This window comes from Syzygium oleosum, unplaced genomic scaffold, assembly GCF_021117445.2.
Source record: "Syzygium oleosum isolate NSW1041296 unplaced genomic scaffold, Sole_v2.1 Sole_v2.05, whole genome shotgun sequence".
NCBI classification, from domain to species: domain Eukaryota; kingdom Viridiplantae; phylum Streptophyta; class Magnoliopsida; order Myrtales; family Myrtaceae; genus Syzygium; species Syzygium oleosum.
The window spans coordinates 5,632,540-5,655,689 of record NW_026607489.1 but is presented as its reverse complement, the minus strand read 5'-3'; the positions used below and the strand labels follow the sequence as shown (position 1 = coordinate 5,655,689).

The 23,150-nt window shown below is 40.0% G+C and overlaps 3 protein-coding genes across 5 annotated transcripts; 2 read left to right on the top strand and 1 right to left on the bottom strand.

Annotated features, from left to right (window-relative positions):
• Positions 1–1,756: 1,756 nt before the first annotated feature.
• LOC115676528 (GATA transcription factor 25-like) lies at positions 1,757–9,318 on the top strand. The gene is made up of 7 exons (XM_030599484.2): positions 1,757–2,293; positions 2,656–2,739; positions 2,830–2,963; positions 6,250–6,357; positions 6,462–6,567; positions 8,794–8,853; positions 8,936–9,318. Exons 1-7 carry the CDS (start codon positions 1,991–1,993, stop codon positions 9,041–9,043), a joined length of 903 nt encoding a protein of 300 aa, XP_030455344.1. The 5' UTR covers positions 1,757–1,990; the 3' UTR covers positions 9,044–9,318.
• Positions 9,319–10,529: 1,211 nt separating this feature from the next.
• Positions 10,530–14,288, top strand: LOC115676530 (uncharacterized). 3 transcript variants are annotated; one of them, XM_030599488.2, is made up of 9 exons: positions 10,530–10,716; positions 10,951–11,019; positions 11,220–11,307; positions 11,562–11,741; positions 11,827–12,009; positions 12,126–12,299; positions 13,218–13,372; positions 13,520–13,646; positions 14,024–14,288. In XM_030599488.2, exons 1-9 carry the CDS (start codon positions 10,562–10,564, stop codon positions 14,033–14,035), a joined length of 1,143 nt encoding a protein of 380 aa, XP_030455348.2. In that variant the 5' UTR covers positions 10,530–10,561; the 3' UTR covers positions 14,036–14,288. The 3 variants fall into 3 exon arrangements, with proteins under 3 accessions (XP_030455348.2, XP_056167139.1, XP_030455347.1); XM_030599487.2 differs by having other exon boundaries at positions 10,689–10,827; XM_056311164.1 differs by lacking the exon at positions 10,951–11,019.
• A 2,229-nt stretch (positions 14,289–16,517) lies between these two features.
• On the bottom strand, positions 16,518–22,837 carry LOC115676501 (protein CLT2, chloroplastic). The gene is made up of 10 exons (XM_056311213.1): positions 22,390–22,837; positions 21,983–22,128; positions 21,161–21,198; positions 20,708–20,823; positions 19,302–19,401; positions 19,180–19,215; positions 19,044–19,094; positions 18,127–18,250; positions 17,015–17,140; positions 16,518–16,885 (listed from the first exon to the last, which is right to left on the bottom strand). The coding sequence occupies exons 1-10, from the start codon at positions 22,779–22,781 to the stop codon at positions 16,734–16,736; spliced, it is 1,281 nt and encodes a 426-aa protein (XP_056167188.1). The 5' UTR covers positions 22,782–22,837; the 3' UTR covers positions 16,518–16,733.
• Positions 22,838–23,150: the final 313 nt, after the last annotated feature.

Below are 23,150 nucleotides of genomic sequence, written 5' to 3'. Positions count from 1 at the left end.
TCATATTCAACCGGTCGATCGACACGATAATCAACCGGATCATATGATGCGGTCACACGAGATACATCCCCATACGAATTTGAGTTGGGCTGTATTTTTGGGGTGGATGGAAAACTTCCTCCAACAACTTTTTTGATTGGTGGTAAAAAATTGTAAATATCACACAAGTGTATTGTGACGACCCGGTCTAACAAAGGCGGGGAGTGGTCCCGATCTAACAAAGGCGGGGAGTGGTCGCCGGAGCTAAAGGGTTTAGACAAGGAGCGGTTCTTTACAGGCTTCCAAGATAGAGAAAGAGACAGGATTGATCCGAATTGCACACCGAACATGGGAAGAGCGATCCTGAGATATATTTGTGAAAACTGGAATTAACTCATAAATGTGTCTTTTGACATAATGACAAGGCTTAGTTTTGGAATTCCAAAGCTAAGCATGCTCATGTGGGAATACTCCTAGAATGGGTGACCTCTCAGAAAGGTGTCCACTTATACACTAGAAGATAAAATCGTGAGGCTTAGTATGGATCCAACCAAAGCGGACAATACCTTAGTAAATTAATCCAAAGATGGCAAAGCATGGCATAGAGCGGGACCCCTCTAGTGAGTGTATGGTAAAGCTGATGGGCCTGTAACGACCCCGTTTGATGAGAGCTAGGAGTGGTCACTAGAGCCAAAGGATCTTGACAAGGAGTGCCTCTTAGTAGGCATCTAGAATGACGAATGAGATAAAAATGAATCGAACTATGTATCGAATAAGGGGAGAACGATTCTAGGTTATATATGTAAAAATTGGAATTAACTCATAGATGTACCTTTAGACGTAACGACATTGTTTTGGTCCAAATTGAATTTTTTAATAGAAATTTTAGGAAAAGTAAACTTTAGAAATAAAGGGAAAACCAGGCGAGAGCTTAAAACCTCGTTCCTGCCATCCCACCATCGCCGTGAAGAGCCAACACAGAGATGGTGGGGGATAGCCGGCAAGGGTCGCTAGGGCCATCAGTGGTAGCCAACAACCCTCGCCCAGCTGGGCGACACCTTGCAGGCCCTCGCCTACGGTCAGCGAGGCTTGCCGGCTGTTGGCCATCGTCGGCACTTCCCGGGGACGGTGGGGCAACAAGGCGGCGGTGAGGGCCCTACAAGCCCTCGCCATTTCGCATTGCTTCTCTTATCCTTTATGTTTTAATCACGTCGGCGCCACGAAGGAGAGAAAAATATAGTAGAAAAAAGGTCAAGTCGGCATTTTCCGTTAACCAAATTGAATGGAGTTAACGGGAAGACCGGATTGCACCAATTCGACAAATTTTAAGACTCCATTGCACTCTCGCGACAAGTTTTAGGACTCGATTTGAATTTCGCGATAAATTTTAAGGCTCCCAATATACTTATCTAAATATATATTATTTTTATATACACAACACAAATTTGTTAAGTTTGAGGGGAAAAATGTGTGTACTTTGAGGAAGGGTGGGGGGCAATGACTCGTGAACATCGGCACCCTTTCGGGTGCTGTCGCAACCTCCCCCCTCTCTCTCTCACTCTCTCTCACTCTCTCTCCCACTCTCTCCCTCGCCAAAGGAAGCATTTTTTCTTTTGATAATCTCTCTCCTCTCTCCTCTCTCTCTCTCTCTTGTGTGTTAGAGAGAGAGAGAGAGAGCGCCCCCACTCTCCTTTCACAGTTTTTCACAAATACACCCCCCCCACCCCACCCCAAAAAAAAAAAAATCATCACTCTGCAAACCCTCGAAATCGTCTTCACATATCCCCTCCTCCTCCTTCCTTCCTCCCTTCCTTCCTTCCCCCAAATTCCGCCATTTCCTCCCTCCTTCCCTCGCCCCCTCCTCCTCAAAGATCGAACCTTTTTCGCCTCTCCGTCCCCTGCGGTTAGGGTTTCGCGCAATCCCTCCGCCCGTCCGCCCCCGCCCTGTGATGCTCCGGGCTCTGCCCTCCTCCGCCGCCGCCGCCGCCGCCGCCGGATTCGATTCCCGCCAATGTACGCCCACGCCCACCACGTGAACCTGCCCAAGCCGATCGCCGGCGACGAGGACGGCTCCGGGAACTCCGCCGGCGACTCCATGGACAACTCCCACATCCGGTACGAGCCCCAGGCCCTGGACGACGGCGCCTCCGCGGGGGCCGGCATGGGCGGCATGATCGAGGACATCCCGCCGGACGCCGTGTACGTCCCCGGTGCCGGGGGGGACATGGGGATGGCCGGCGGGGAGGAGGCCAGCCAGCTCACGCTGTCGTTCCGTGGCCAGGTCTACGTGTTCGATGCTGTCACGCCCAAGAAGGTGCTAATTTGTTGTGTGCTGCTTGTTTATTCGATTAGGATTGCCTATAGTAGTCGGTTCTGCTTTGCGTTTTGGGTTCTGGGAGAAGTTTGATGGGGAATATGTAATTGAAAGCCGAATTCTTTACAGTTTTGAGCTCTGGAGAGAACAGTGTGAAGGTTGTTTTTTTTTTCTAATCTTGCCTTTTAGTTTCTTAGCTTTTTTTATTCATGTTTTATTATTGTGCATACTGTAGAGGGTATTACTGGGAGGAGAAAAAGAATGCTTTCTTTGTCACCTCTCTCATGGCAATTAAAGAGAGGTGGGTTTGTAATGCTCGTTCTTTTAATGACATCTACTTGTCTTGTTCCATTAACTTTCAGGTTCATGCTGTACTGTTACTGTTGGGGGGATGTGAATTATCATCTGGATCGCAGGGTGTGGACATGGCTTTGCAGAATCAACGGGTAGTTCCATTGAGCATGTGGTTTGCTTTAGTCATGTCATTTTTGTGTTTTCCACAGTAGCTTGATTGAATAAGCCTGTGTGTTTCGTAGGGCGTTGTGGATTTTCCCCCTCGGTGTAGTCTACCGCAAAGGGCAGCTTCGTTGAATAGGTTTCGTCAGAAGAGAAAAGAGAGGTGCTTTGACAAGAAAGTTAGATACAGTGTGCGGCAAGAAGTTGCACTCAGGTTGGTATCTGATAGGTTTCCATTCTTATTTAGTATATCTCGTAATGATGAGAAAACTCTTTGGTGGGATAGAAGTTTCCGTGAAGAATGAGCTGTAATTCAGTGGAAAGTGAAATTTTTTTGTCTGTCTAGTGAGGTAGGGATCTGATAGTGAGAATCAAACTGGGATCTGCTGCTTGGGAAGGACACTTGTTTGCAATTATACCTGTAACTCTTTCCCTCATTAGTTTCAGCCTACAAGATATAATTTGGACAAACTCATTGTCGTATGGTTACCGGTATACATAATATCCAGGTTTTATGTTAGTTTCATGCAACATTTCTTGAGTTTTTGCATTTGGTCGTTTCATGCCAGGCTTTATTGATAATTGGTGATCAACTTACTTTCTTAGTACCTTACCCCAAGGGGAAGGCGTTTCGTCACTGCCGTTTTGAAAGAGAGATGTCCCGAACCATTAGACGATGGAGGAATACTTGCCTGACCGCCATCGTATATGGTCACCCTCTCACAGATTATGAAATAGACTTAAGATTTTCTAATGCTGTGCAGTTTCTTGCAATGTCTATGCAATATTAGCTAGCGGTAGAAGTTCACTTTTAGCCCTTGACTTGCTCGTTTTTCCTATCAATGTCCTGAATATTTAATTCATCTAATGAAATCTTTGATCTTGCACAACGCTTCTAATCAAGTGCTTCCGGCTCCACATCCAATTTATTAGAGCTGCATCTTAATAGAAGCACTGTGAGTCAGACGTGGGGAGAACTTTTTTCGCATGTGATTGGGCCCATGTGTTGCCCTTTTCAAGTCTTTAATGGTTTTGTGCAAAGTTGTGGTATGGATATCTTGAGGTACAAGTTACATATAGTGGAATGTTCATTATGTTTACACATGCACTTATACTCACTTTTGCAAGAATGTTAGTGAAGGTATCGACCTATTGTCAGGGTTCGTTACAGCGAATCTTGGGTTTGGGTCCTTATTTTTTCAAGCATCATGAAGATGAAGACTACAACCAGGCCTATAGCAATGAGATTTTTTGACAAAAAAACTGCAAATTGAACTTTCCATGTGAGACTCTTGTCCTCTTCTACATACAAGTTAGCTCCAATTAACTGGGTTTGGAGTTGGCGGGACTTGGTTAGAAAAGTTACGCAAGTTCAAGACTTTAATTAGAAAAATCAAAAGTTTAAGAACTTGATTGGAAAACATTTGCATATTCAGGGACTAACAGTGAAATTTTACCTTTATCATTTAAATGCCTTTTCTTTCAGCATAATATCAAGTACCTACTTCCACACGATTGTTGCTTATCCTTCTTTCACTCTACTAGAGTTCATCTTTGCAGTCACAGCTGGTGTGTGTTTTACATGCCCTTTCGTACTCTATAAGACCGACATTGGATGTAGAATACCTGTTGGGTGGGTGTAACATTGAGGATGAATGAGTATCAGTGTGATAATGCTGTGGTCTTGTGGTCTTTTTTCCAATAGGCTATTAGTAAATGAGTTTTTTACTTCTTTGTGTTGATATTCAGCTAAAACTTCAAGAAAGAAATATTAAAGCATCTGAGTATTGTCTTTTAAAGGGGTTTCAAATGGAGAAAAAGACAAGCTCCATCTGGAATCGGTTCTATCCCTTATTAAATTATATGAATTTCTATGCAATTGCAAGTGAATTCATCTCGAGTCTGTTTGAATGCCAACAACTGATCTTGCTAATCAGTACTTGTATTGGGTTCTAACTAATTTACTAGCGGAAATTATTATAGTGGATTTGAAGCCCAAAAGAGATTATGCTGAAAGTGACATGATTTGTCCAGAATTCAATTCATTCTGAAATAACTGTTCTAGGATTTCTTATAAGTTCTTATTCCAAATCAAGCAACGACATGTCACTTTCAGGATTTGCATTTGATTTGAATCCTGCAGACACAAAATTGTTTTCAAATACAACTCCAGATAAGAAGGCTAGTATGGATGAATTGAATTAATTAAGAACCGAAGTATGGAGGAACTGAAATTGCAGTGGAATTGGGCATCCCACACGAAGATGATTACATGATAAATGGCAGTTAAATGGGGTATCTATATTGAGAGAATACTTTCAGTGAAAGTGGCAAGTTGTAACACAGCAAGGTTATCCTCTCTCTCTCTCTCTCTCGAAACAGGCCTTTTCGAGGCATAAAGTACCCTGTCATATCTTGATTGGGCAGCTGTGAAATAGTGAAATGGTGTCTCCTTATCTTTAGGGAAAGGTTGTGTGTGCATTGCGCATTCTTGGACTTTAGATACCTCATTGTCATGGCATCCTCATAATTAGAAGGAAGCACAAACCACCCTCTTTTAACCTTATTGGAGGTATTGAAAGTAACACTCTAATGCAGCTAAAATATTGTTGAGGTTTGTTTCTAGTCATGAACGATACAATCTTACTGCTTTGCTTCTTTATTTTTAAAGCAGCAAATGTTTGGTACTAGAAATAATTGAAAAGGTAGGTGTACTTTTTACCTTTCTGATTCTTTTTTGCTTATTGAAAACTAATGATATATTTTTCAAGTAGATGTTTGATTGATTTTTAAAAGTATCTTTATTAGGGAAGTATGAATGCTGATCCAATGTGTTTGAGCTGGGAACTTCTTAGTTTTGGTTAATAATCTATTTGGTTCCTGGTCCCGCATTTGCAATCTCCATGTACTATTGATAAACATGTCAGTTTTTGTCACAAGTCATTAAGTCGTGCAATTTTTGAGTTCTATAAAATCAAATCAGCATCAGAATCAATAGAATATGTTATAACTTGATTTAGGTTACCTTACATTGTGGTCTTTTAGTGGAACAAGATATTTTCTGTGGCAGAAATAGTAGTTCATTGTGCAATATATGGTTAATGTAAGGTTATCTCATGTTGAAGTATGAGAATATCCTATTTCGGTGCATTGCTTGCTATCAGCCTCAAGCAAATCACGACTGGAATGTATTTTATACTCTTGCTGCTAGAAATTTTTCTGAAGGCCATGTCAGTCAGGGATGACTGAGTTATCTTATGCTGGAAAGTATCTTATGTCCCCTTTGTTCAAGAGATGCACTGTCATACCTGAACTTGTTATGATACTATTTTCACAATTTTTGCCCTTGTTATAATATGGTTTAACGTGCTGTGCCAAGCAGACTCATCTCAATGAATTAGTTGTTTCGGTAATAACTCTACTTTTCTTTGTAATACTCTCACTGTTGTTGCTACCGGCTGTTGCATGCAAGCCCTAGTTATAATGATCTCATTCATCAGGATGCAGCGAAACAAGGGTCAATTTACATCATCCAAGAAGTCCGAAGGGGAGTCTGGTTGGGGTTCAGCACAGGATTCTGGACAAGATGAGGCACCACAAGAAACATCGTGAGTTGGTCACTTTTTAATATTGGACTTATATTGATTCTACCTCAAGTTGTTCTCATATACTGTTTGTCCTAACAATTGTATACTTGTGGCGATTCTATCAGTTGTATGCATTGTGGCACAAGCTCGAAATGTACACCGATGATGCGGCGTGGACCATCAGGTCCAAGGTCTCTTTGCAATGCTTGCGGTCTATTTTGGGCAAACAGGGTTTGTATCTTATCCATTATTAAGAATGTCATTGCATGCTTGTGGTCTCTTTGCAAATATTTTGTTGTTAAAATTTGACATTATATGTCGCATGAATTTATGATACTTCATCAAGCCTTGGTGAACCTTATTTCTTGTCATCACAAATTGCCTTGGGCTAGCACATTGCAAGAATTGCATTAATCTGGCCTTTAGGACTTAGGAGAAGCAAGTAGTAATTGCCTTGCTAGTAGCTTTCCTACTTTGTGGTGTCAACCCTCTTCTTATGTCCACACCACATTTGCATGTACATGCATGTATATCTGCGCAACACGGTTGCGTTTATGAGAGCGTGCATAGCTATGCTCTTGCATTGGTTCTCAATTTTTTCTTATAGGAACTGTTTTGAGTTGCCGAATAGGCGAATACTGTCTGAGTTGCCCTGATTTTCTTGTTGAAGTTATACAATTAGACAAAAGGTTTACGGGAAAATGTCATTCATTGACTTTTAAAATTTCATGTTATTTACCCATGAATTCGAGCTGAGCTGATGGCTTTGTTGAGCTACCAACTGGTTGGCCTGTTGTGCTGTTTTTGATATTTTAATGGCATTTAGGATGTTTAATTGTCTATACTTTGTTGAGTGCCCTGCATGCTACTTGTTGGAGCTCTCTTTTGGATATTGGTGCCTCTGTACGAGATTCAACTCAAGGATGCTATGTTTCAAAGTTTATTATTTGCCAAAATTCTTGAATATTATTCGCAAATCTGTCACTGAAGGACTGTAATGCAGATGTTAGGGCTGTTAAATTTAATGCATTTCCTTCTCTTGAGCGAAGAACATCTTATGGAAATAATATCACAATTTTCATTTCTCCAAGCGCCGGATATTATGGACAGGCTCTTTATTGACTGGAGTTTTGACCTTTTACAGAACATATAATCCTTGGGGAGCTTTTCTTTTGGCCTTTTTATTGTTGTCAATAATTTCTCTACAACATTAATTTCAAGGAATGTGTTATGCATGTCTGTTGCTTTTTGATAGAGTAATGTATTAAATATATAAGAGAGTTGAGAGATGATTGCATCTCCAAGCATTTAGACTGCTGTAAACTTCACTCTGTCTCTCAAATTCACAGTAGTAGGACAAAAGAAGAAAAATGGTTAATTGCGTTGAGTTTAAATGCAAACTTCAGGAAAAGTATGTACTTAGGTTCTGCTATTTTGTGAGAAGCTCATAGAATGCCGGTTAAATGTCATTTTCATGGCCTCCCAAGGTTTTGTTGCACATATTTCTTTTAGAAGTAGAGATTTTTTTGCCTTCATTCAATGCTCCAAAGTGCTCCCAAAAGATTTTTGCCAAGTGAACTTTTTTTATCATTGTGGTAGAGACTTTTTGAAGAAAACTGATGTGTATCAGTATAGCTTTCAATCTGGGTCATTATATCAAGGAGATGCAAAGAAATTTGGATTTCGGTTTCATTACAAGTTTGTACATGTATAGATTCCTAGCATATGCATAGCTCCAGATTCAATTCTTTGAGATATATACCAATAGCTACTAGCCGAAGGGAACACTCTCTTGCCGCTCAGTGAATTCTAAGGAAGAGTCCAGTCTGGCGCTGTCATTTTGATAGATGTTCTTATGGTAGTTTGATGCTGATTACAGTGAAGACTGTAGAGTAAATGGAGAGTGTGGTTCTTGTCGATCATCTAACTGCTGCCTTTTCATTGTTAGCATTTCTAAGTTCATATCTTCTGTCATCATCTTCTTCACTTGAGCTGGCTATTGAAATTTACACAAATTCAGTGTTTAGGGGAAGCACTTACACATCACGATTTAACTGCATGCAGTCTACAGCACTTTTGGCTTTCTGTGTTCCATGCTTTTTGAGTTGTTCTTTGCCCTGCTATTTTATAGTCTACACTAAGTGTTATACTGACATTGCTCTGGGCTTTGTTGGCTCTTCTAGCTTTCACTGTATACTATATGATGGGTAAAATTGGACAAAGTTGATAAGGTTGACTTAAGTAAGGTGTTGAGGCGTTAGAAAAAAGGCATTAAATAAAGTGGGTTAAACTTCAAATAGGTTTTCTTCTGACTCCTGAAGTTGCTCTGAAGTAGGGTCTTTTTGATTCTGAATGACTGGTTTTGTTCTTCCCATTTCATATCCATCAATTAGCTTTCGCAGTATCTTTCATAATGGACTTATTTTTTGGGCCAAATTTTCCTGATGGACTTTGCAGGGGACCTTGAGGGATCTTTCCAAGAGAACCCAGGATCATTCTCTTAACTCAGCTGAACAGGCATGTTTTGTTCGAACAAGTTTTGTTGCTGTTATCTGGTGATTGTATCGTTTTTAAAGTGACGTATGATGTTCTGAATCAGTGTGAAGGCGAGGTAAACAACTCAGATTCTGGAACCGGCATTCATCCAAACAACAGTCTCGTTATTTTCTCGAAAGCTGACCCTGGAGCTTTGATAGCTGAACGCTGAACCAAGTTTGGTGTACAAGTTATAGTGGACACTACTTGCTTCAGGGGTCGGTCAAGTGGGACGTGTCCAGTAATTTTTTCTGCTTGTGCTATTAAATGTACAGTTATCGAACTGCTTGCAGAATACAAATCATTTACTGTTATTCCTTTGCTAGTTGCTCTTTGGATGTACTAATTAGGGGTACCTTACAAATTAGCTCTCCTCTAGGTGTCCCAGATCCAAAACACATTTTTAGGTCCCCATCGGCTTGACAATGAAAAGATAATTTAAGAGTTTGTCTTGCTCTTGGATTAGCATGTTTCTTCGGAGTCTTTTGCTTTCTAGTCTCTTTAAGCGAAGTTTGTTTTGAAAACGAATTGAAGCGATTTTACTGACTAATATCTGTCAAGAGCTCGAACTATTATCTCTTCCCTTGGCAGTAGAGAAGGGCTGATGATCAATATCATCTGGACATAAATGACTGATTAGTTGGTGGTCACTGGTCATGATTTCTTTGAGGGATTTTTAGAGTTAGTTCTTTGGACGCATGTTTCGGTATATGGAATTGGTACTGTACTAGGCCAGTGTGTGCTCCTTGACAACTGAGGGCAAAAGTTCCCGTTTGCAACGGTCGAGGCATCAAAACTACGAGAATGTTCAGGCATTTAATTGTGAGTTCAAATGTGGCTCATGAAAGCAACGGTTAATGTGCTTAGCATCTTTTATGGCCAATTCGCGATTATGTCCGTTCTCGGAGAAAGATTAGTGACCCCATCCCATCGAGCAGCCTAATGGAAAGCTGTTATGGCGATGAATTAGTAAAACATCGAACCAAGATAAGCATCCTCAAAAGGAAAAATGGAGGTGTCTTGAGGTGTAATGCCCTCCTCTCGATGGGGCTTGAGATCGATGGATTTTACTTGCTCCTGTCCGGTTCTTGTCGAAACACAATTTGGCAACTGGCCCATCTTTGTAATTTTTCAACATGAGGGTGACATGCAAGTCTTGAGAGTCCGCACATGCATGCTTGGTTCGTGTTTTAAATGGATCGATAGTTTAAGATCAACTACAACGTAGCAGAAAGTATCTGGGAAATTACCAAAAAAAGTCGTAAATCAATTGTACTTTTGCCAAATAGGTACTAAATCTTTAAGTTGAGATACATATTTTCATTTTGGCAGGAAAATCTAATAATTAACTTTAACTTAGGAAATAACTGAAGAAAATTGTGTTAAAACATCTTCGTTAAACAAAATCCCCTAGTAGTAATCTTTCATTAATTTCTTTGATGAGTTATCTTTTCTTTTTTCGCGTGTTGAAGTTACTATATGACTATTTCATCATCTATATCGTTAAAAATATATACACACACATATATATGTGTAGATAAATATATAAATATATGTTTGCATTTATATAATTATATATATTTATGTATTTTTTTGGATCAATATGTATATGTATGTTGGACCCAAAAGAAAAATATGTGTAGCTGATATATAATTTATGTAAATATGTTTTTGGGGATGACAGCTGACAATGCTCATAGCAGAAAGTGGGCCGGGCTTACCATTGTTTTGGAAGGCCCAAACCAACCAATCGCTCCCATCTTCCGCAGAGCAAGACACAAAGACCAGAACATCCTCACTTTGCTCCCACGCTCGCCCACCGTCCCTCCTGCAACTTCCCCATCGGTTCGTCTCTGACCCTGCCTCCCTCGCTGCCTCCTTCCCTCCTTCCTTTTAAGTTCTGGGTTCATGTGGGTTTACGTCAGAGAGTCTCAGTTTCTCTCCTTCTGCTTTTAGGTGGGGTTCTCTGTTGTCTTTATCTCTATGTGCTGGAACCGTGTACTCGTCGGTTAGGTGATTGATGTTGTTTGCTTTTGTTTGTGTTTTTTTTTTTTTGTTGGTTTGGGGAACTTATGACAGGTCTGGGTTTTTTGCCGGCCGAACCATGGAGGAGACAGGCAGTTTACCCGACAAAGAAACCGTGGACAAGTGAGTTTGTTTTCGGGTAGCCTTTTGTTTCTCTGCAGGAGGGGTCTGAAACGAAATTTGATGAGAATTCATGTTTATAGAGTTAGCTAGGACGATTGTGTCATTTTTTTGTTTTGTTTTGTGTTTCCCTTTGAGATAGTTGTTGGGTTTTGCGAGGTTTAGCAACAATTTGTGATGATGGGTTTCTTGTTTTTGTTCAGAGTAGCGCCGCAGTTGGCTGCGGTGTTGAAGGAAATAAAAGAAGGGCTGGATACGGTGAAAGCTAAGGTGCAAGCTTTAACTGCGAAGGTAGGCCATGGGGTTGCTGTCATATGATCTCTTTCGGTGCACAAATAGTTGAAAAAGGAGCACTTCATCAGTTTCTTTTGTGTGTGTGTGTGTGTCATTCTATTATCTCTGTTTTTTGATTTTTTCATGAGATCTATCATCAGGTCGCCATAGCGATGATTATGTCTTCTGCTTTGGAACTTAGTTTGAGTGCCGGAGTAATACAATTCCTTGATTTTATGCTATAATTGATTTGGAGTTGTACCATATGCCAGGTAAAAGCGCGTCAATTTCCAACAGCAGAAGGGATAAGCTACCTTGAAGCAAAACACCTACTTCTTTTAAGCTATTGCCAGTCTCTCGTGTATTATTTGCTACGCAAGGCAAAAGGACTTTCTATTGACGGTCATCCTGTTGTTCGGAGCCTTGTCGAGATGAGATTATTTTTGGAAAAGGTTTGCATTCCCTATTGCTTCTTGTTTGGGTTTCTACCGCGTAAACTCTGGTACTTATGGAATCCATATCTTCTTGCTGAATCAGATCCGACCCATTGACAAGAAACTCCAATACCAAATTCAGAAACTCACAACAGTTGGGAGAGGTGCTGCAAAGAGCACTGCCCTAAATGAAAAGGAAACAGATGCTCCTCGGAGAACTGAAGATTTGTTGAAGTATCGTCCAAACCCGGACATGCTTGTCGGCAAATCAGATACGACTGCTGAGGTGAATATTTCTAGCCAAATGTTCTCCTTGAGCTCTGCTTTATTCATTTTTATGGCAACCCAATTGAAGAAGCGAATATGCTGTCCGACTTCTAAATCAACTGCCATATGATTTAGGGCGCTGGCGGCGTTTATAAGCCTCCCAAGTTTGCCCCAGCTTCAATGGGGGAGGATAAGATGTCAAGGCAAGAAAGAAATGCTTTAAGAAAGGAGAAAGAGACTCTACGACAAGCTAGGCAGAGTGACTATGTGAGAGAACTGATGGATGATTTGCAGGGTAGACCTGAAGAGGTAAGACTGAATCCTTTAATGATGTGATGGATTGCTATCCTCAGTAGTGCTTTTCCTGGGTTGATGGAGCAGCACATCCTCATCTCGTGATACGGGAGGATGAAATTCTCTTTTGCCGGATATATGTTTTCCAAATCTTTTGCAAATACATTCATGATCTTTCAAACTGTTGTAAATAGACGCACAATTATTTTGGACGTTCTTTTAATCCCCTTAGAAAAAGAATTCCCTGAGAAGAAGGAACGTACATTTTTACATAAAGATTGATGTGAGCTCCAACACATTTAATATGTCATTTACTTTGTTGAATAGCTTTATTTACTATCTTTTTTATTTGTAGTGATCAGCTAATATATGAACTTTGCATTGAAAATCATATAAAATTTTGGTTGATATTGTCCCTCCCCACAACCAAAGAAAGAAGTGAGATTCGGAACTATCGCAAAATTGATGAATAGTCTTCAAAATCAATCTTATCTTCGGTAAGAAAATGCGCAAATTTTTTTTAATGAATCTGAAAGGGCATTTCAATATCTTATTATTTTCAGCGTATCTGGGTCATTTTTTAGTTTGTGTAAGATTAACAGTTGAAGTTTTCTTTTAAGCCTTTTGGGTGGGGTGGGTATTTGAAATGGTATATTAATCTTGAAGTGTTTGCAACAAACTCCATAGGTTGGGTTTGGGGGGATTATAATTAACCCTGCTTTTTTATTTTGCACAACATCTTCCCCTCATTCTTTTTTGATATTTTATGCAGCTATATTGAGCTATTCTACTTGCGTTGAGTATCTTTTTATATCATGTAAAAGCATCATTACATAATTTACTTGTGTAATGTCAGCCCGTAAAGTAGTGGATTCTTTGATTGTTTATTTAGTCACTCTATGATTCTGATGTGGCTGATGACGATATATGCAGATTCGTGAAGTTATTGGGACCGAAAGTAGGGAGCTTACTACATATAAGGCAAAATGGGAAGAGCGTGCAAGGCGAGAAGAGGAGCTTTTCATGCGAGCTCCTGTTACGAAGTTGGAGAAAAAGAAGGAGAAGCACTTGTTGAAGTCAAGAAATGGGTATGTGCTTATAATGAGCTAAATTAATATATTTCCTTTGTGACTTACACCCATGTTTTTCTACATCCTGTGGTGGAATTCAATTTGAAATTGTCATCATATTTGTGTTTTCAATGATTTTGACCTTTCTTCTCCTGTCCTTGCCAGGTTGCTTGGCCTTGCTGACAGCTTTTACGATGAAGTCAAAACCTTGCCTTTAGAGGAGGATGCTGGTGAAAAGATGTCTGGCTTCGGTGATGGTAGCAGGGGGATGAGAAAACTTAAGAAGCGCAAGGTACTCTTGAATATGTACTCTTGTTTTAGTATTTGCTTTCGTTTTTAGTTTGCCCACACTATGACCAACTTCCTTTGCCACTCAGCCAATTTGTGCATAAGACTTATTAGGACTGTGGGGAAATTGATATTACATCTGTTAGTCACTCTTCATGTTTACTGTGCAGGACCTTTCCCTTTCCGTTTTCTTATTTGTCAAATTATAGCGTGTTATTCATACAGCATGCAATTCTCTCTCGTTGTTTCTTGTTTTTTCCTTTTCGTCTGAAAGAACATTTGGAACGAGAGAGTATAGACTATTTTTGCTAATATCCTCTCTCTCTCTCTCTCTCTCTCTCTCTCTCTCTCTCATGACAATTTCTTTGGGCCTATTTACAGAGAAAGCATTGAAGGAGTGAGCTTATCGTTTCGTGAATATCTTATGATGCATGGCTGCTGTTTGAGCAATTTTGAGGCGGAGGGGAGTAAATGTCATTACGATGACGGCGCGGTTTTGTTTTACAGGAAGAGTTGCAGGTTTTATAATGTAACGGAAGGCTAGTTGATTATGATCTTACATATTACGTAAAACTCGTATATGCTTCATGTGAGATTGCGACTTCACTAAACCAATGCTATTCTCCTTTTTGGCTTTTAGATGTTATTCCTACTTTGAGCCACTGTTAACCTTTTGGATTCTGAGCCTAAGCACCTGTAAGGCTACTCCTAAAGCACGGCCAAAGTACCCAATCAATGCATTTTTGGCAAATATTGATGTTACCGCATGCTCTGATTGCGGTAATTAGGGATATTGTGTGTGAAGACTCGACCTGTGACTCTTTTGGTTGATGTACTTCAATTTTTCTGCAATATGGTCATATTATATGCTGGTAATGGAACCATTGTCGGAACTCGGGAACATAACATTGTACTAGGTTGCAAATTTTTTGTAATTAACGTTTTTCCCAGTTTTTTTTTTTTTGATCAAAAGAACCATATTCATACAATTCTCACGACTTAGCTTGCGAGTACAACGGCAAAGCATCGACACAAAGTAGACTCCAAAGATCGGGAGAGGGGTAGAGTTTTCAATTCTGTGGCAGAACATTTTTTCTTTGAGCCTGCGCTATCCAGTCTGTCACTTTGTTGGACTTTCTATTACAAAAGGCCAACTTAATATCAGTAAAATTTTCTAACAGATCTTTGGCTTTCAAAATTAGCACATGTATATCCCACTTGAAATAATCTACACATGTGACAGCTTTAACCAAGTCTAAATTATCCGACTCTAGTAGAAGGCAATCCTTTGCCCGTTCAGAGAAGAAGACTAGCGTTTCTAGAAGAGCACTGACCTCGGCTCGAGCTGCGACAATGGTAGAAAATGTACAGCTCTAACGTTTTTCCCAGTTAGAGCTGTACATTTTCTGCCTATCTGCTGCGATTTTGTGATTAACGTTTCCAGCTCCTTCTGATCTGTCGTACATCAGAAGCAATGTTTCACTGCACAATCCACTGCTGACGGATTTGCCCTGGATACTTTCAGGAAAAGAATGATTTTGTAATATTTAGAGCCCCTCGCAATATGACTTGCCAAAAATTGTGTGCAACGATTTCTTTCCTTGGTATAGGATTTGAGAAGTTTGGATCGTGAAATCAGATCAAAACTTTTGAGTCATAAATTATGTGAAATTTGACTAGATCTTAGAATAAGCGGACCTTCAAAGACCTATATTGCATCTAAAAATTAACATTTTCTTAATTGCAAATCCTCGGATCGTAGAAATTTCTAAGTTGAACCAAGGTCACCAGCATGCACTATTTCATTCGCGATCTTCATTTTAATATGCACTTTGCATTCTGAACATGCCAATATTTTGTATTAGAGAACATATATAAAGAGTAATTTTTTAACGTGAAATTTAGAGACTTTAGATGTGTTTGAAGTACATCATACTACCTATATTATCTGACCATAGCTAATAAATCACGTCTTATTATAACTTCGTCCTCAAAAGAAGCCTACACCTGTGGTACCATACTTTTGACAAGGGATGTTCCGAAATTCCCATTTTCGTTTTACATACTGGAGCGATCCATGCTCCAGGTAACTTGGTTTCAAACATGTCCAATCAAAATGGAAAAATGAATCAATGAACAAATGATATAAGCGGACTGATTCTAGGATTTTAAAATTTAATTCAGGATAATAATTACCATTGTTAGTTAGAATTGATTGTCAAATAATATCTTGTCAATCATAAACTTGAAGAGCTGGGAGTAGGACGTAGGGGTGATCGGTTCCCGGTTCGGTCCAGTTCCAAGTGGAACCGGGAACCGGACTGGGAGAACCGGTTCCCAATTTTGGGAACCGTGGACCGGACCGTTTGGTCCTAAGACCGGGAACCAGACTGGACCATCGGTCCTGTCCGGTCCAATAGAACCGGTCACTTAGGATTTAGTTTTTTTTTTTATCAAATAATTAGGGTTTAGTTCACATTTTACTAATTTTTATCAATGAATTTATATCAATGAAGTTCACTTAGAGTTTAGTTCACATTTTACTAATTTTTATCAAAGAATTTATGTCAATAAAGTTCACTTAGGATTTAGTTTACATTTTATTAATTTTTTTGAAGAAAAAATATGTCGGTCCGGTCCGGTTCCCCCTTGGAACCGGGAACCGGACCGCCCGGACACCGGTTCCACTTTTAGGAACCGGGAACCGGACCGGCACCCCTTAGAACCGCCCAAATAGTGTCGGCCCGGTCCGGTCCGGGCGGTTCCCGGTTCGGGCGGTTCCGTTTGCACACCCCTAGTAGGACGTCAACATCAGGTCAACACAGTGAAGCCATTTGATTCTAGTCTAACCATCGTTACTTCATGAACACTGTGCACGATAATATGGACTAATAATTGGAAGTTATACAAGAACAAACTTGATATGCAATGTGTAGGTTCAGTAGCTTTCTTTTGAGCAAATCTACCTAAAGAGTAATCCCATCTTTGCCACATTTACACTTGAAAAAGAGCCAGATTGATTGAACAAAACAATGCCGGTGGACTAGTTGAGGGTCTAGGCTATCATTTTTTCACGAGGAATAAGTCTGTGCTAATCACCTTTTGCAGCCTGCCTTTGAGGAACATTGTAAAGAAGAAGACCTAGAACAAGAATGATTCCGCCAATCACAAAAAAGGGAGTTAAGCTCGCACCTTCAGGGAGATATGGCAATGGACGAGAAAGGACATAAATTGAAATGGGAACTGCCAGACAGAGAGAGAGTCAGTCAGATATTTACATGCACAGATGCGTACAATGACAAAAGCATCTGCACACATTAGTGTGTGTGTGTGTGTGAGAGAGAGAGAGAGAGAGAGAGAGAGAGAGATGACCTGACAACATTACGGCAAGAGAAGCAACAACAGCAGAAGAAATCTTCACCAGATTGAGCAACGATATATTGAAGATAATGTTGGTAGTTACAAAAATTAATGGAAGCCATGGTGCCCCATCACAACCTTGAACATATTGCACAGTTGAAAAAATGAGTTCAATATAAGCTGGATGAAAGAAGTTAATTGAAACGGGAACACATCAAATGAGGTACATAGGCTGTACAAAGTCAAAAGTATCTTCTAGTATAGCACAATTATACATAAATTCATGAGGAATACACTAAAATAGTATGCATATTAATCCTAGCAAAAGATTTTTACCATTGCACAGTTGAAAAAATGAGTTCAATATAAGCTGGATGAAAGAAGTTAATTGAAATGGGAACACATCAAATGAGGTACATAGGCTGCACAAAGTCAAAAGTATCTTCTAGTATAGCACGATTATACATAAATTCATGAGGAATATACCAAAATAGTATGCATATTAATCCTAGCAAAAGATTTCTACCATTTCGCCTCAAGACAGACCTCCATTTCGCCTCAAGACAGACCTAGCGAAATGGTTTGTGTAGGAAAGCTGATCCAAAGCTTTTCATAGGTTGAGAGTTCATAGTCTTTTTCCTGATAACTGAATGGTACCTACTAGTGTGCATACTTTCCACAAAAAATGAGAAGATGCCCAATGGGTTCCAAATTCAGAAAAAAGGAACTAATTTCTAGTTCTCAAAGATGAGAGTAGTTGTAGCTGAAGTTAATGTGAAAAATGTGAACATAATTTTTTTTTACTAGAGTGAAGTTGAAAATTTCAAAAGTTAACTGAATCAAGAGAATGATGATTGTCCCTAAACCTTGCTCATTTAAAAGAAAGAGATCAAAACTTTGGTGAAGATGAGATGGATGGACATGACCAACATTTGATGTATGGATTGTCCACATTGGATAAGTGGTGACCCTCATCTGATGGATGAGGAATTCTGTCAGTGGTTGCGGAGATGTAATGGTATAGCATGGTTCATAGAAATAAATATCAAGAAACACAGTTGTGCCCTGTTCAGAATTTCAACAAGATATCTTTCAGAGGACTACCTAAAGATGGGAGAGCTTACCTGTGGTGTTGGTTCCAATGTTTAGAAAGCAACCAGCTCCTTCTTTCAGATACAGAGGAAGCTGGGCAAATGGTATGCCTTTCAAATTTGATAGAAAAGGCAGAAAAAGAAGCACAAAAAGAGCCTGCAAATGAAGGACATCAAAATGAACAGTGAGAGATGCATCATCATGACAACTATATCTCGCACTGCAAAATCTTTGAATATCTTTCATCCACTATGAGAATTCTTGTTATGGCAAAAAATAAAAATAAAAAAACCGAGGATTCTTTCACCTTCCCTTAAGTGCGAATGCGACATGTACAAACCATCTTTTTCGTTTTGCCCCGCACATGTACCTACCTTCAGTGAAAATATTTTTGCACCATGACAAAATTTACGGGAAATGGTAGTAATTTACCCTTCAACAATATATTTTCTCGCACATTGCCCTCTAGGTCTAAAAAAATTCGTGGAAAAGCCTAAAGAAAGAAACGATTGAACAATTCAATAATCAAGGTTGTAAAGAGTCAACTTATGAAGTGATATTAGAGTTCCCCAAACTGACCAAGTTTTTATTTGCTACTTTGTCTCTGATGAGCTACTATTTACGACATAAGATTTGGCACAGGCTTACCTATTGTCTACTGTATCCAGGAAAGCGTGATACTTGGTTGTCACCAGAAGATAGACAATATACACACCCATATTGCACCATGACATTTGTACGCTTATATACCATGGTCATCTTCAGTTTCTAAGGCATAGGTTTATTACACTGTCACTCTTCTTCAACGAAAAAGAGCTGTTTCCATCACTTGACTGAGAATTTATATCAGACTGTGGGACTCAACTCCATACACAGTTTTCTCTTGGTAGTTACCATCACAACGTGTTATGATGACAAAGTTCTACTGAATGCAGACAATGAGAATTACCTGAAACCCAGATCCAAAAGAATTCACGGCAAAAATGTCAAGTGATTTTCCCTGAAAGGATATACGTTAGAGACATCTAATAATTAGTTAGCCAATTTCACCTAAACTGGATATTGGGAATTAGCGGACCATCTACCTTAAGGTGTCTTGCAGATTCAATAAAAACAGATTCCTGTCCATTGAAGAAATTCAACGTTTACCATTTTGCTGGTATAAGCATAAAATCTGTTAAGACTTGAGAGGTTTTCCCTTTCTAACCTTTATAATAGAAGCGCCAGCTTGAAAAGCACTGGAAGCAATCATCACCAATGGCCATGCAAACTCAATTCCAGATAAAATCTGACCAGAATTAGACCCACTGAAAAACATAACAGGAAAATGCTGGTAACTTATTGTCCATTGCATGTAACAACCAAATAAAAGTGCGTGTTCCCGAACAACAAGGCTCCCTCCCCCCACTGCAGGGTCATCTAACAAACACAGCCTTCTCTTGCTTTTTGACAAAGAGGCTGCTTCCACGACTCAAACTCAAGACTTCCCAGGCGCAAGTGGTAATTATACCTTTACAACCAAGGCATTACAAGTAAAATCAAACAGTCAATAAAGCTATATCAGCTGTTGGCTAATTCTCATATCAGTGGAAGCATCTGTCATACCCATGGCACTCTTTGTTAGAGTATTTAAATGTTAAGTTCCGTCTTCATGAGACTACGAACGACGCATGAGAAGGAGTGTTGGAGTATTTGAATATTGAACCGTGTCTTTACCTACACATGTTTAAGCTATTGAATAAGTTGGTAGTGATCCCACAGTACTTCACCGCCCATGCTTCCTTACCTAGAGACAAAATTGGATTTCTTTGGAATGTTGCATAGGACTTACTGGTTCCTTTTCCTTCCTAAGTGAAATTATTGTGTATTGAGCATCAACAAAACATGACCAGTTAATCCAGAAGTGAGTCATTTACATAGCAACCAGATGTAATTGCTAAAGATCCCAAATGAGAATAACGGAGGAACATCAATGAGCAAATGCTTTTCTTCCTCCCCATTCACTATTGATGAATAGATTAGCCCAGCAGAAAGTCGAAGCGATGTGATGAAAAGTGAATGTTGTTCAAACAACATTAAACAACTGGAAAATTCATGAGTAGAGAGATTATCAATGAGTGCTTACGAGCAGTTCAATACTTTTGAGGCTAGATCTACATGAATTGCCTTTAAAATTTCTTGAAGCATTTTTCCTACATATTTAAAATTTAAGACACATTTGAAATAGCTTTCTTCACGTTGGTGTTGATAACACATATGAAGATGGATCGGGCGGCGGGGCAACATGAGCGTGAGAAATGCAATTAGGCCTATCATACTAGAGTGTACTGAGGATGATAACGAGTCTAGAAACAGCAGTGTCTTAAAACGAGGCAAAATATCTATTAAAAGTTCTAACCTTGACAGAGGACACATTTTTAGATCTTTTACTATTAAAAAGAAAAATTTGCTGCAAATTTATTTGAACGAAAAAAATGAAAGTCCAATCTAATAGGATAATATTCCGTCCATATATAGGGCCAATGTTGCAACAAGAAAAACCCAATACTTCATATCAACAAGATGATTTGATAACTTGCATGAGCCATAGCCAACAAAAAGAGATTTTGATACCTTGCTACAGCCACTACTACGCCAGCAGCTACAAGTAAGCAGCCAGCAATTTGATTTAATGAATACTTCCTACCCAGAAGAACAGTTGAGAAAGTCAGTTGCCACACCAAAAAAGTCTGCAACAGAGAGGATAAAAAGAAAGCCATTGTTACCGGATGATATGCAAACCATTCCAGTGACATTTTGGTTTTCTAAGAGATAATTTACTCTATTTTTTAAGTAATTAAAACAGAACAAGTCAGTAGAGTCTTATTTACAATTGCTTTTTCATGGTTTTTGCCTTGCAGATGTCAAAAAAACTTGACAGCACACTCATTCATTTCTATCTTCCAACATAGTTCATTAACAATCTAACAATCTGGGCACTCGTAAACCCAGATGGACATAACAAATTTCATAAGCACGTGTTCAAACAGGAGTTTCAGCTTAAATATCTTCACAAAATCAAAATACCTGGCTCAATATGGGTATGGCGGGTCCAGGGAGCATTGCTGCATAAGATATGAAGTTTCAGAATTCTAACTTGTTAGTTATTAAAAGCGCCATATAGACTTTTTCCCCTCAACAAACGCTTTTAATTTTCTTATACTTTACTTTGTGTAGCTGCACCGCCTTGTTTATCTTCTCAAAAGAAAAAGTAAAAAGTAATCTATCTTCTAAAGCTTTCTTTTTGGTTTTGTAGCAAGCACATTGAGTCCACTATCATGACTCTTCAAGGTAAATTACTGTCTTGGCCATTCAAGTTTCTCATGACTTTTGATCAGGACACTACAAATTCAAATCTTTTAATTCAGTTCACTGTAAGTCTAACATGGTTTTCATTGTGCAAACTCTGTCTCTCTTTCATCAAAAACCTAATGGAAGCTTGCACGGCATGGCACATGAATAAAAGTGCCACATTAAGCCTCAGTCTTGTGTCATGTCAGCTTCCTGTTATGTTTGTAACTGAAAAATGGAGCAACCTCAATCAATACTATTCCAAACGAAAAGTTTTGAAAATTGCAGTGCCTGAACAAAATTAGACCCGAGAATAAAATAAAAGCCTTTGGAATTTACCCTAGTTCTTTGGCAATGCTTAGTTGGATGAATCAAGACTAAATTTTTTTCCTTACTAGCAAGCATGAATGAGATCATTCTTCCTCTGCACGGTAGACCACGATAACACCCCTACCAGTTTTGCAGACTACCAACAAATTCCAACCTTTTGAAAAAACCGATAGAGCCACACAATTCGTCTAAATAATTACAGTCCTTCGCAAAGATGTCGTATAGTACCTCCGGCAGACATCCCAGTAACCACTCCCAGGGCTTCAAGCATTCCAATGGCCACAAACCGCGATTTGGGAAGTGCTAACATCTCGCCAGTAACTATCCCAGCTCGATAGCGGATGTAAAGAATCGAAAAATATATTGCCACATACCTGAGATTTACCAATAGGCACGTACATCATTGAAGGGTAGTAGGTTTTACGAATTGGTTGAGGAAAGCGAGAATGACGCGAACAAGAAGTTATGCTCAGCACAGCAGCTCTATGAACTGGCAGTGGCAATGTAGCGTTTGATGGATACCGTGGCCGTGAGATGATACAAGTAGTAGCAAAATGAAATCACTTCAAACACGAAAAAACACTATAAACTGAAGATATTCCATTTCAGAACTGGCGCGGGGCGAGAAAACTGACCCGAAGGTGGTGATCTGCGCGAGGAAGAAAGGATACTGCTTCATGGGGACGAGAGCGAGCTTGTAGAGCACGCGATTGGCGACGGCGAACGCGACGGTGACCGCCGCGGAGACAAGGATCGCCACCTTACCGTCGGGAGTCGCCGGAGGGGCGCCGCCGCCGCCGCCGGCGGAGGAGGAGCGGGGGGCTCGGAGCTCCGCCGCCGGGGCCCGTCGAAGGCGAGCGGCACTGCGGCGGCGGGTCTGGAGTGGCGGGAGCTCCGGGGAGGGAGGGAGGCCGCCGGGGAGGGGGACCGGCGACGTCGCGAGGAGAGGAGAACGGCGGCGGCGGCTCGAGCCGCGGAGGAGGCGAACGGGAGGCGGCGGGAACGACGCCGGAAGCGAGAATGCCATCAACGGCGGAGAAAGGGAGGGAGGAAGGGAGGGAGAGGGACGAAGGATTTGACCACAACGCTATTTAATGTCCAAAAGTCAATACCTTTTTTAAAAAAAAATTGACTCTCTGAGCTGTTGATCTGTTGTTGTAAGCTGTTTCATAATTTTTTAGGGATTGTTGACTGTTTATCTCAAAATTCTTTGTAACTTTATTTCCATCCCTGTTAATATCTTTCTTAATCACCCTTAAATTTAAAGTTGTTTAAAATAGCCCTCCCGATACTTTGTTGAGAGTAAGATTAATATCTTAAATATGGGAAAATGACCCAAACAGTCCGAAAATTTTAACTTAATGTTCAATGTAGTACTTAAATTTTTTTAATTTGC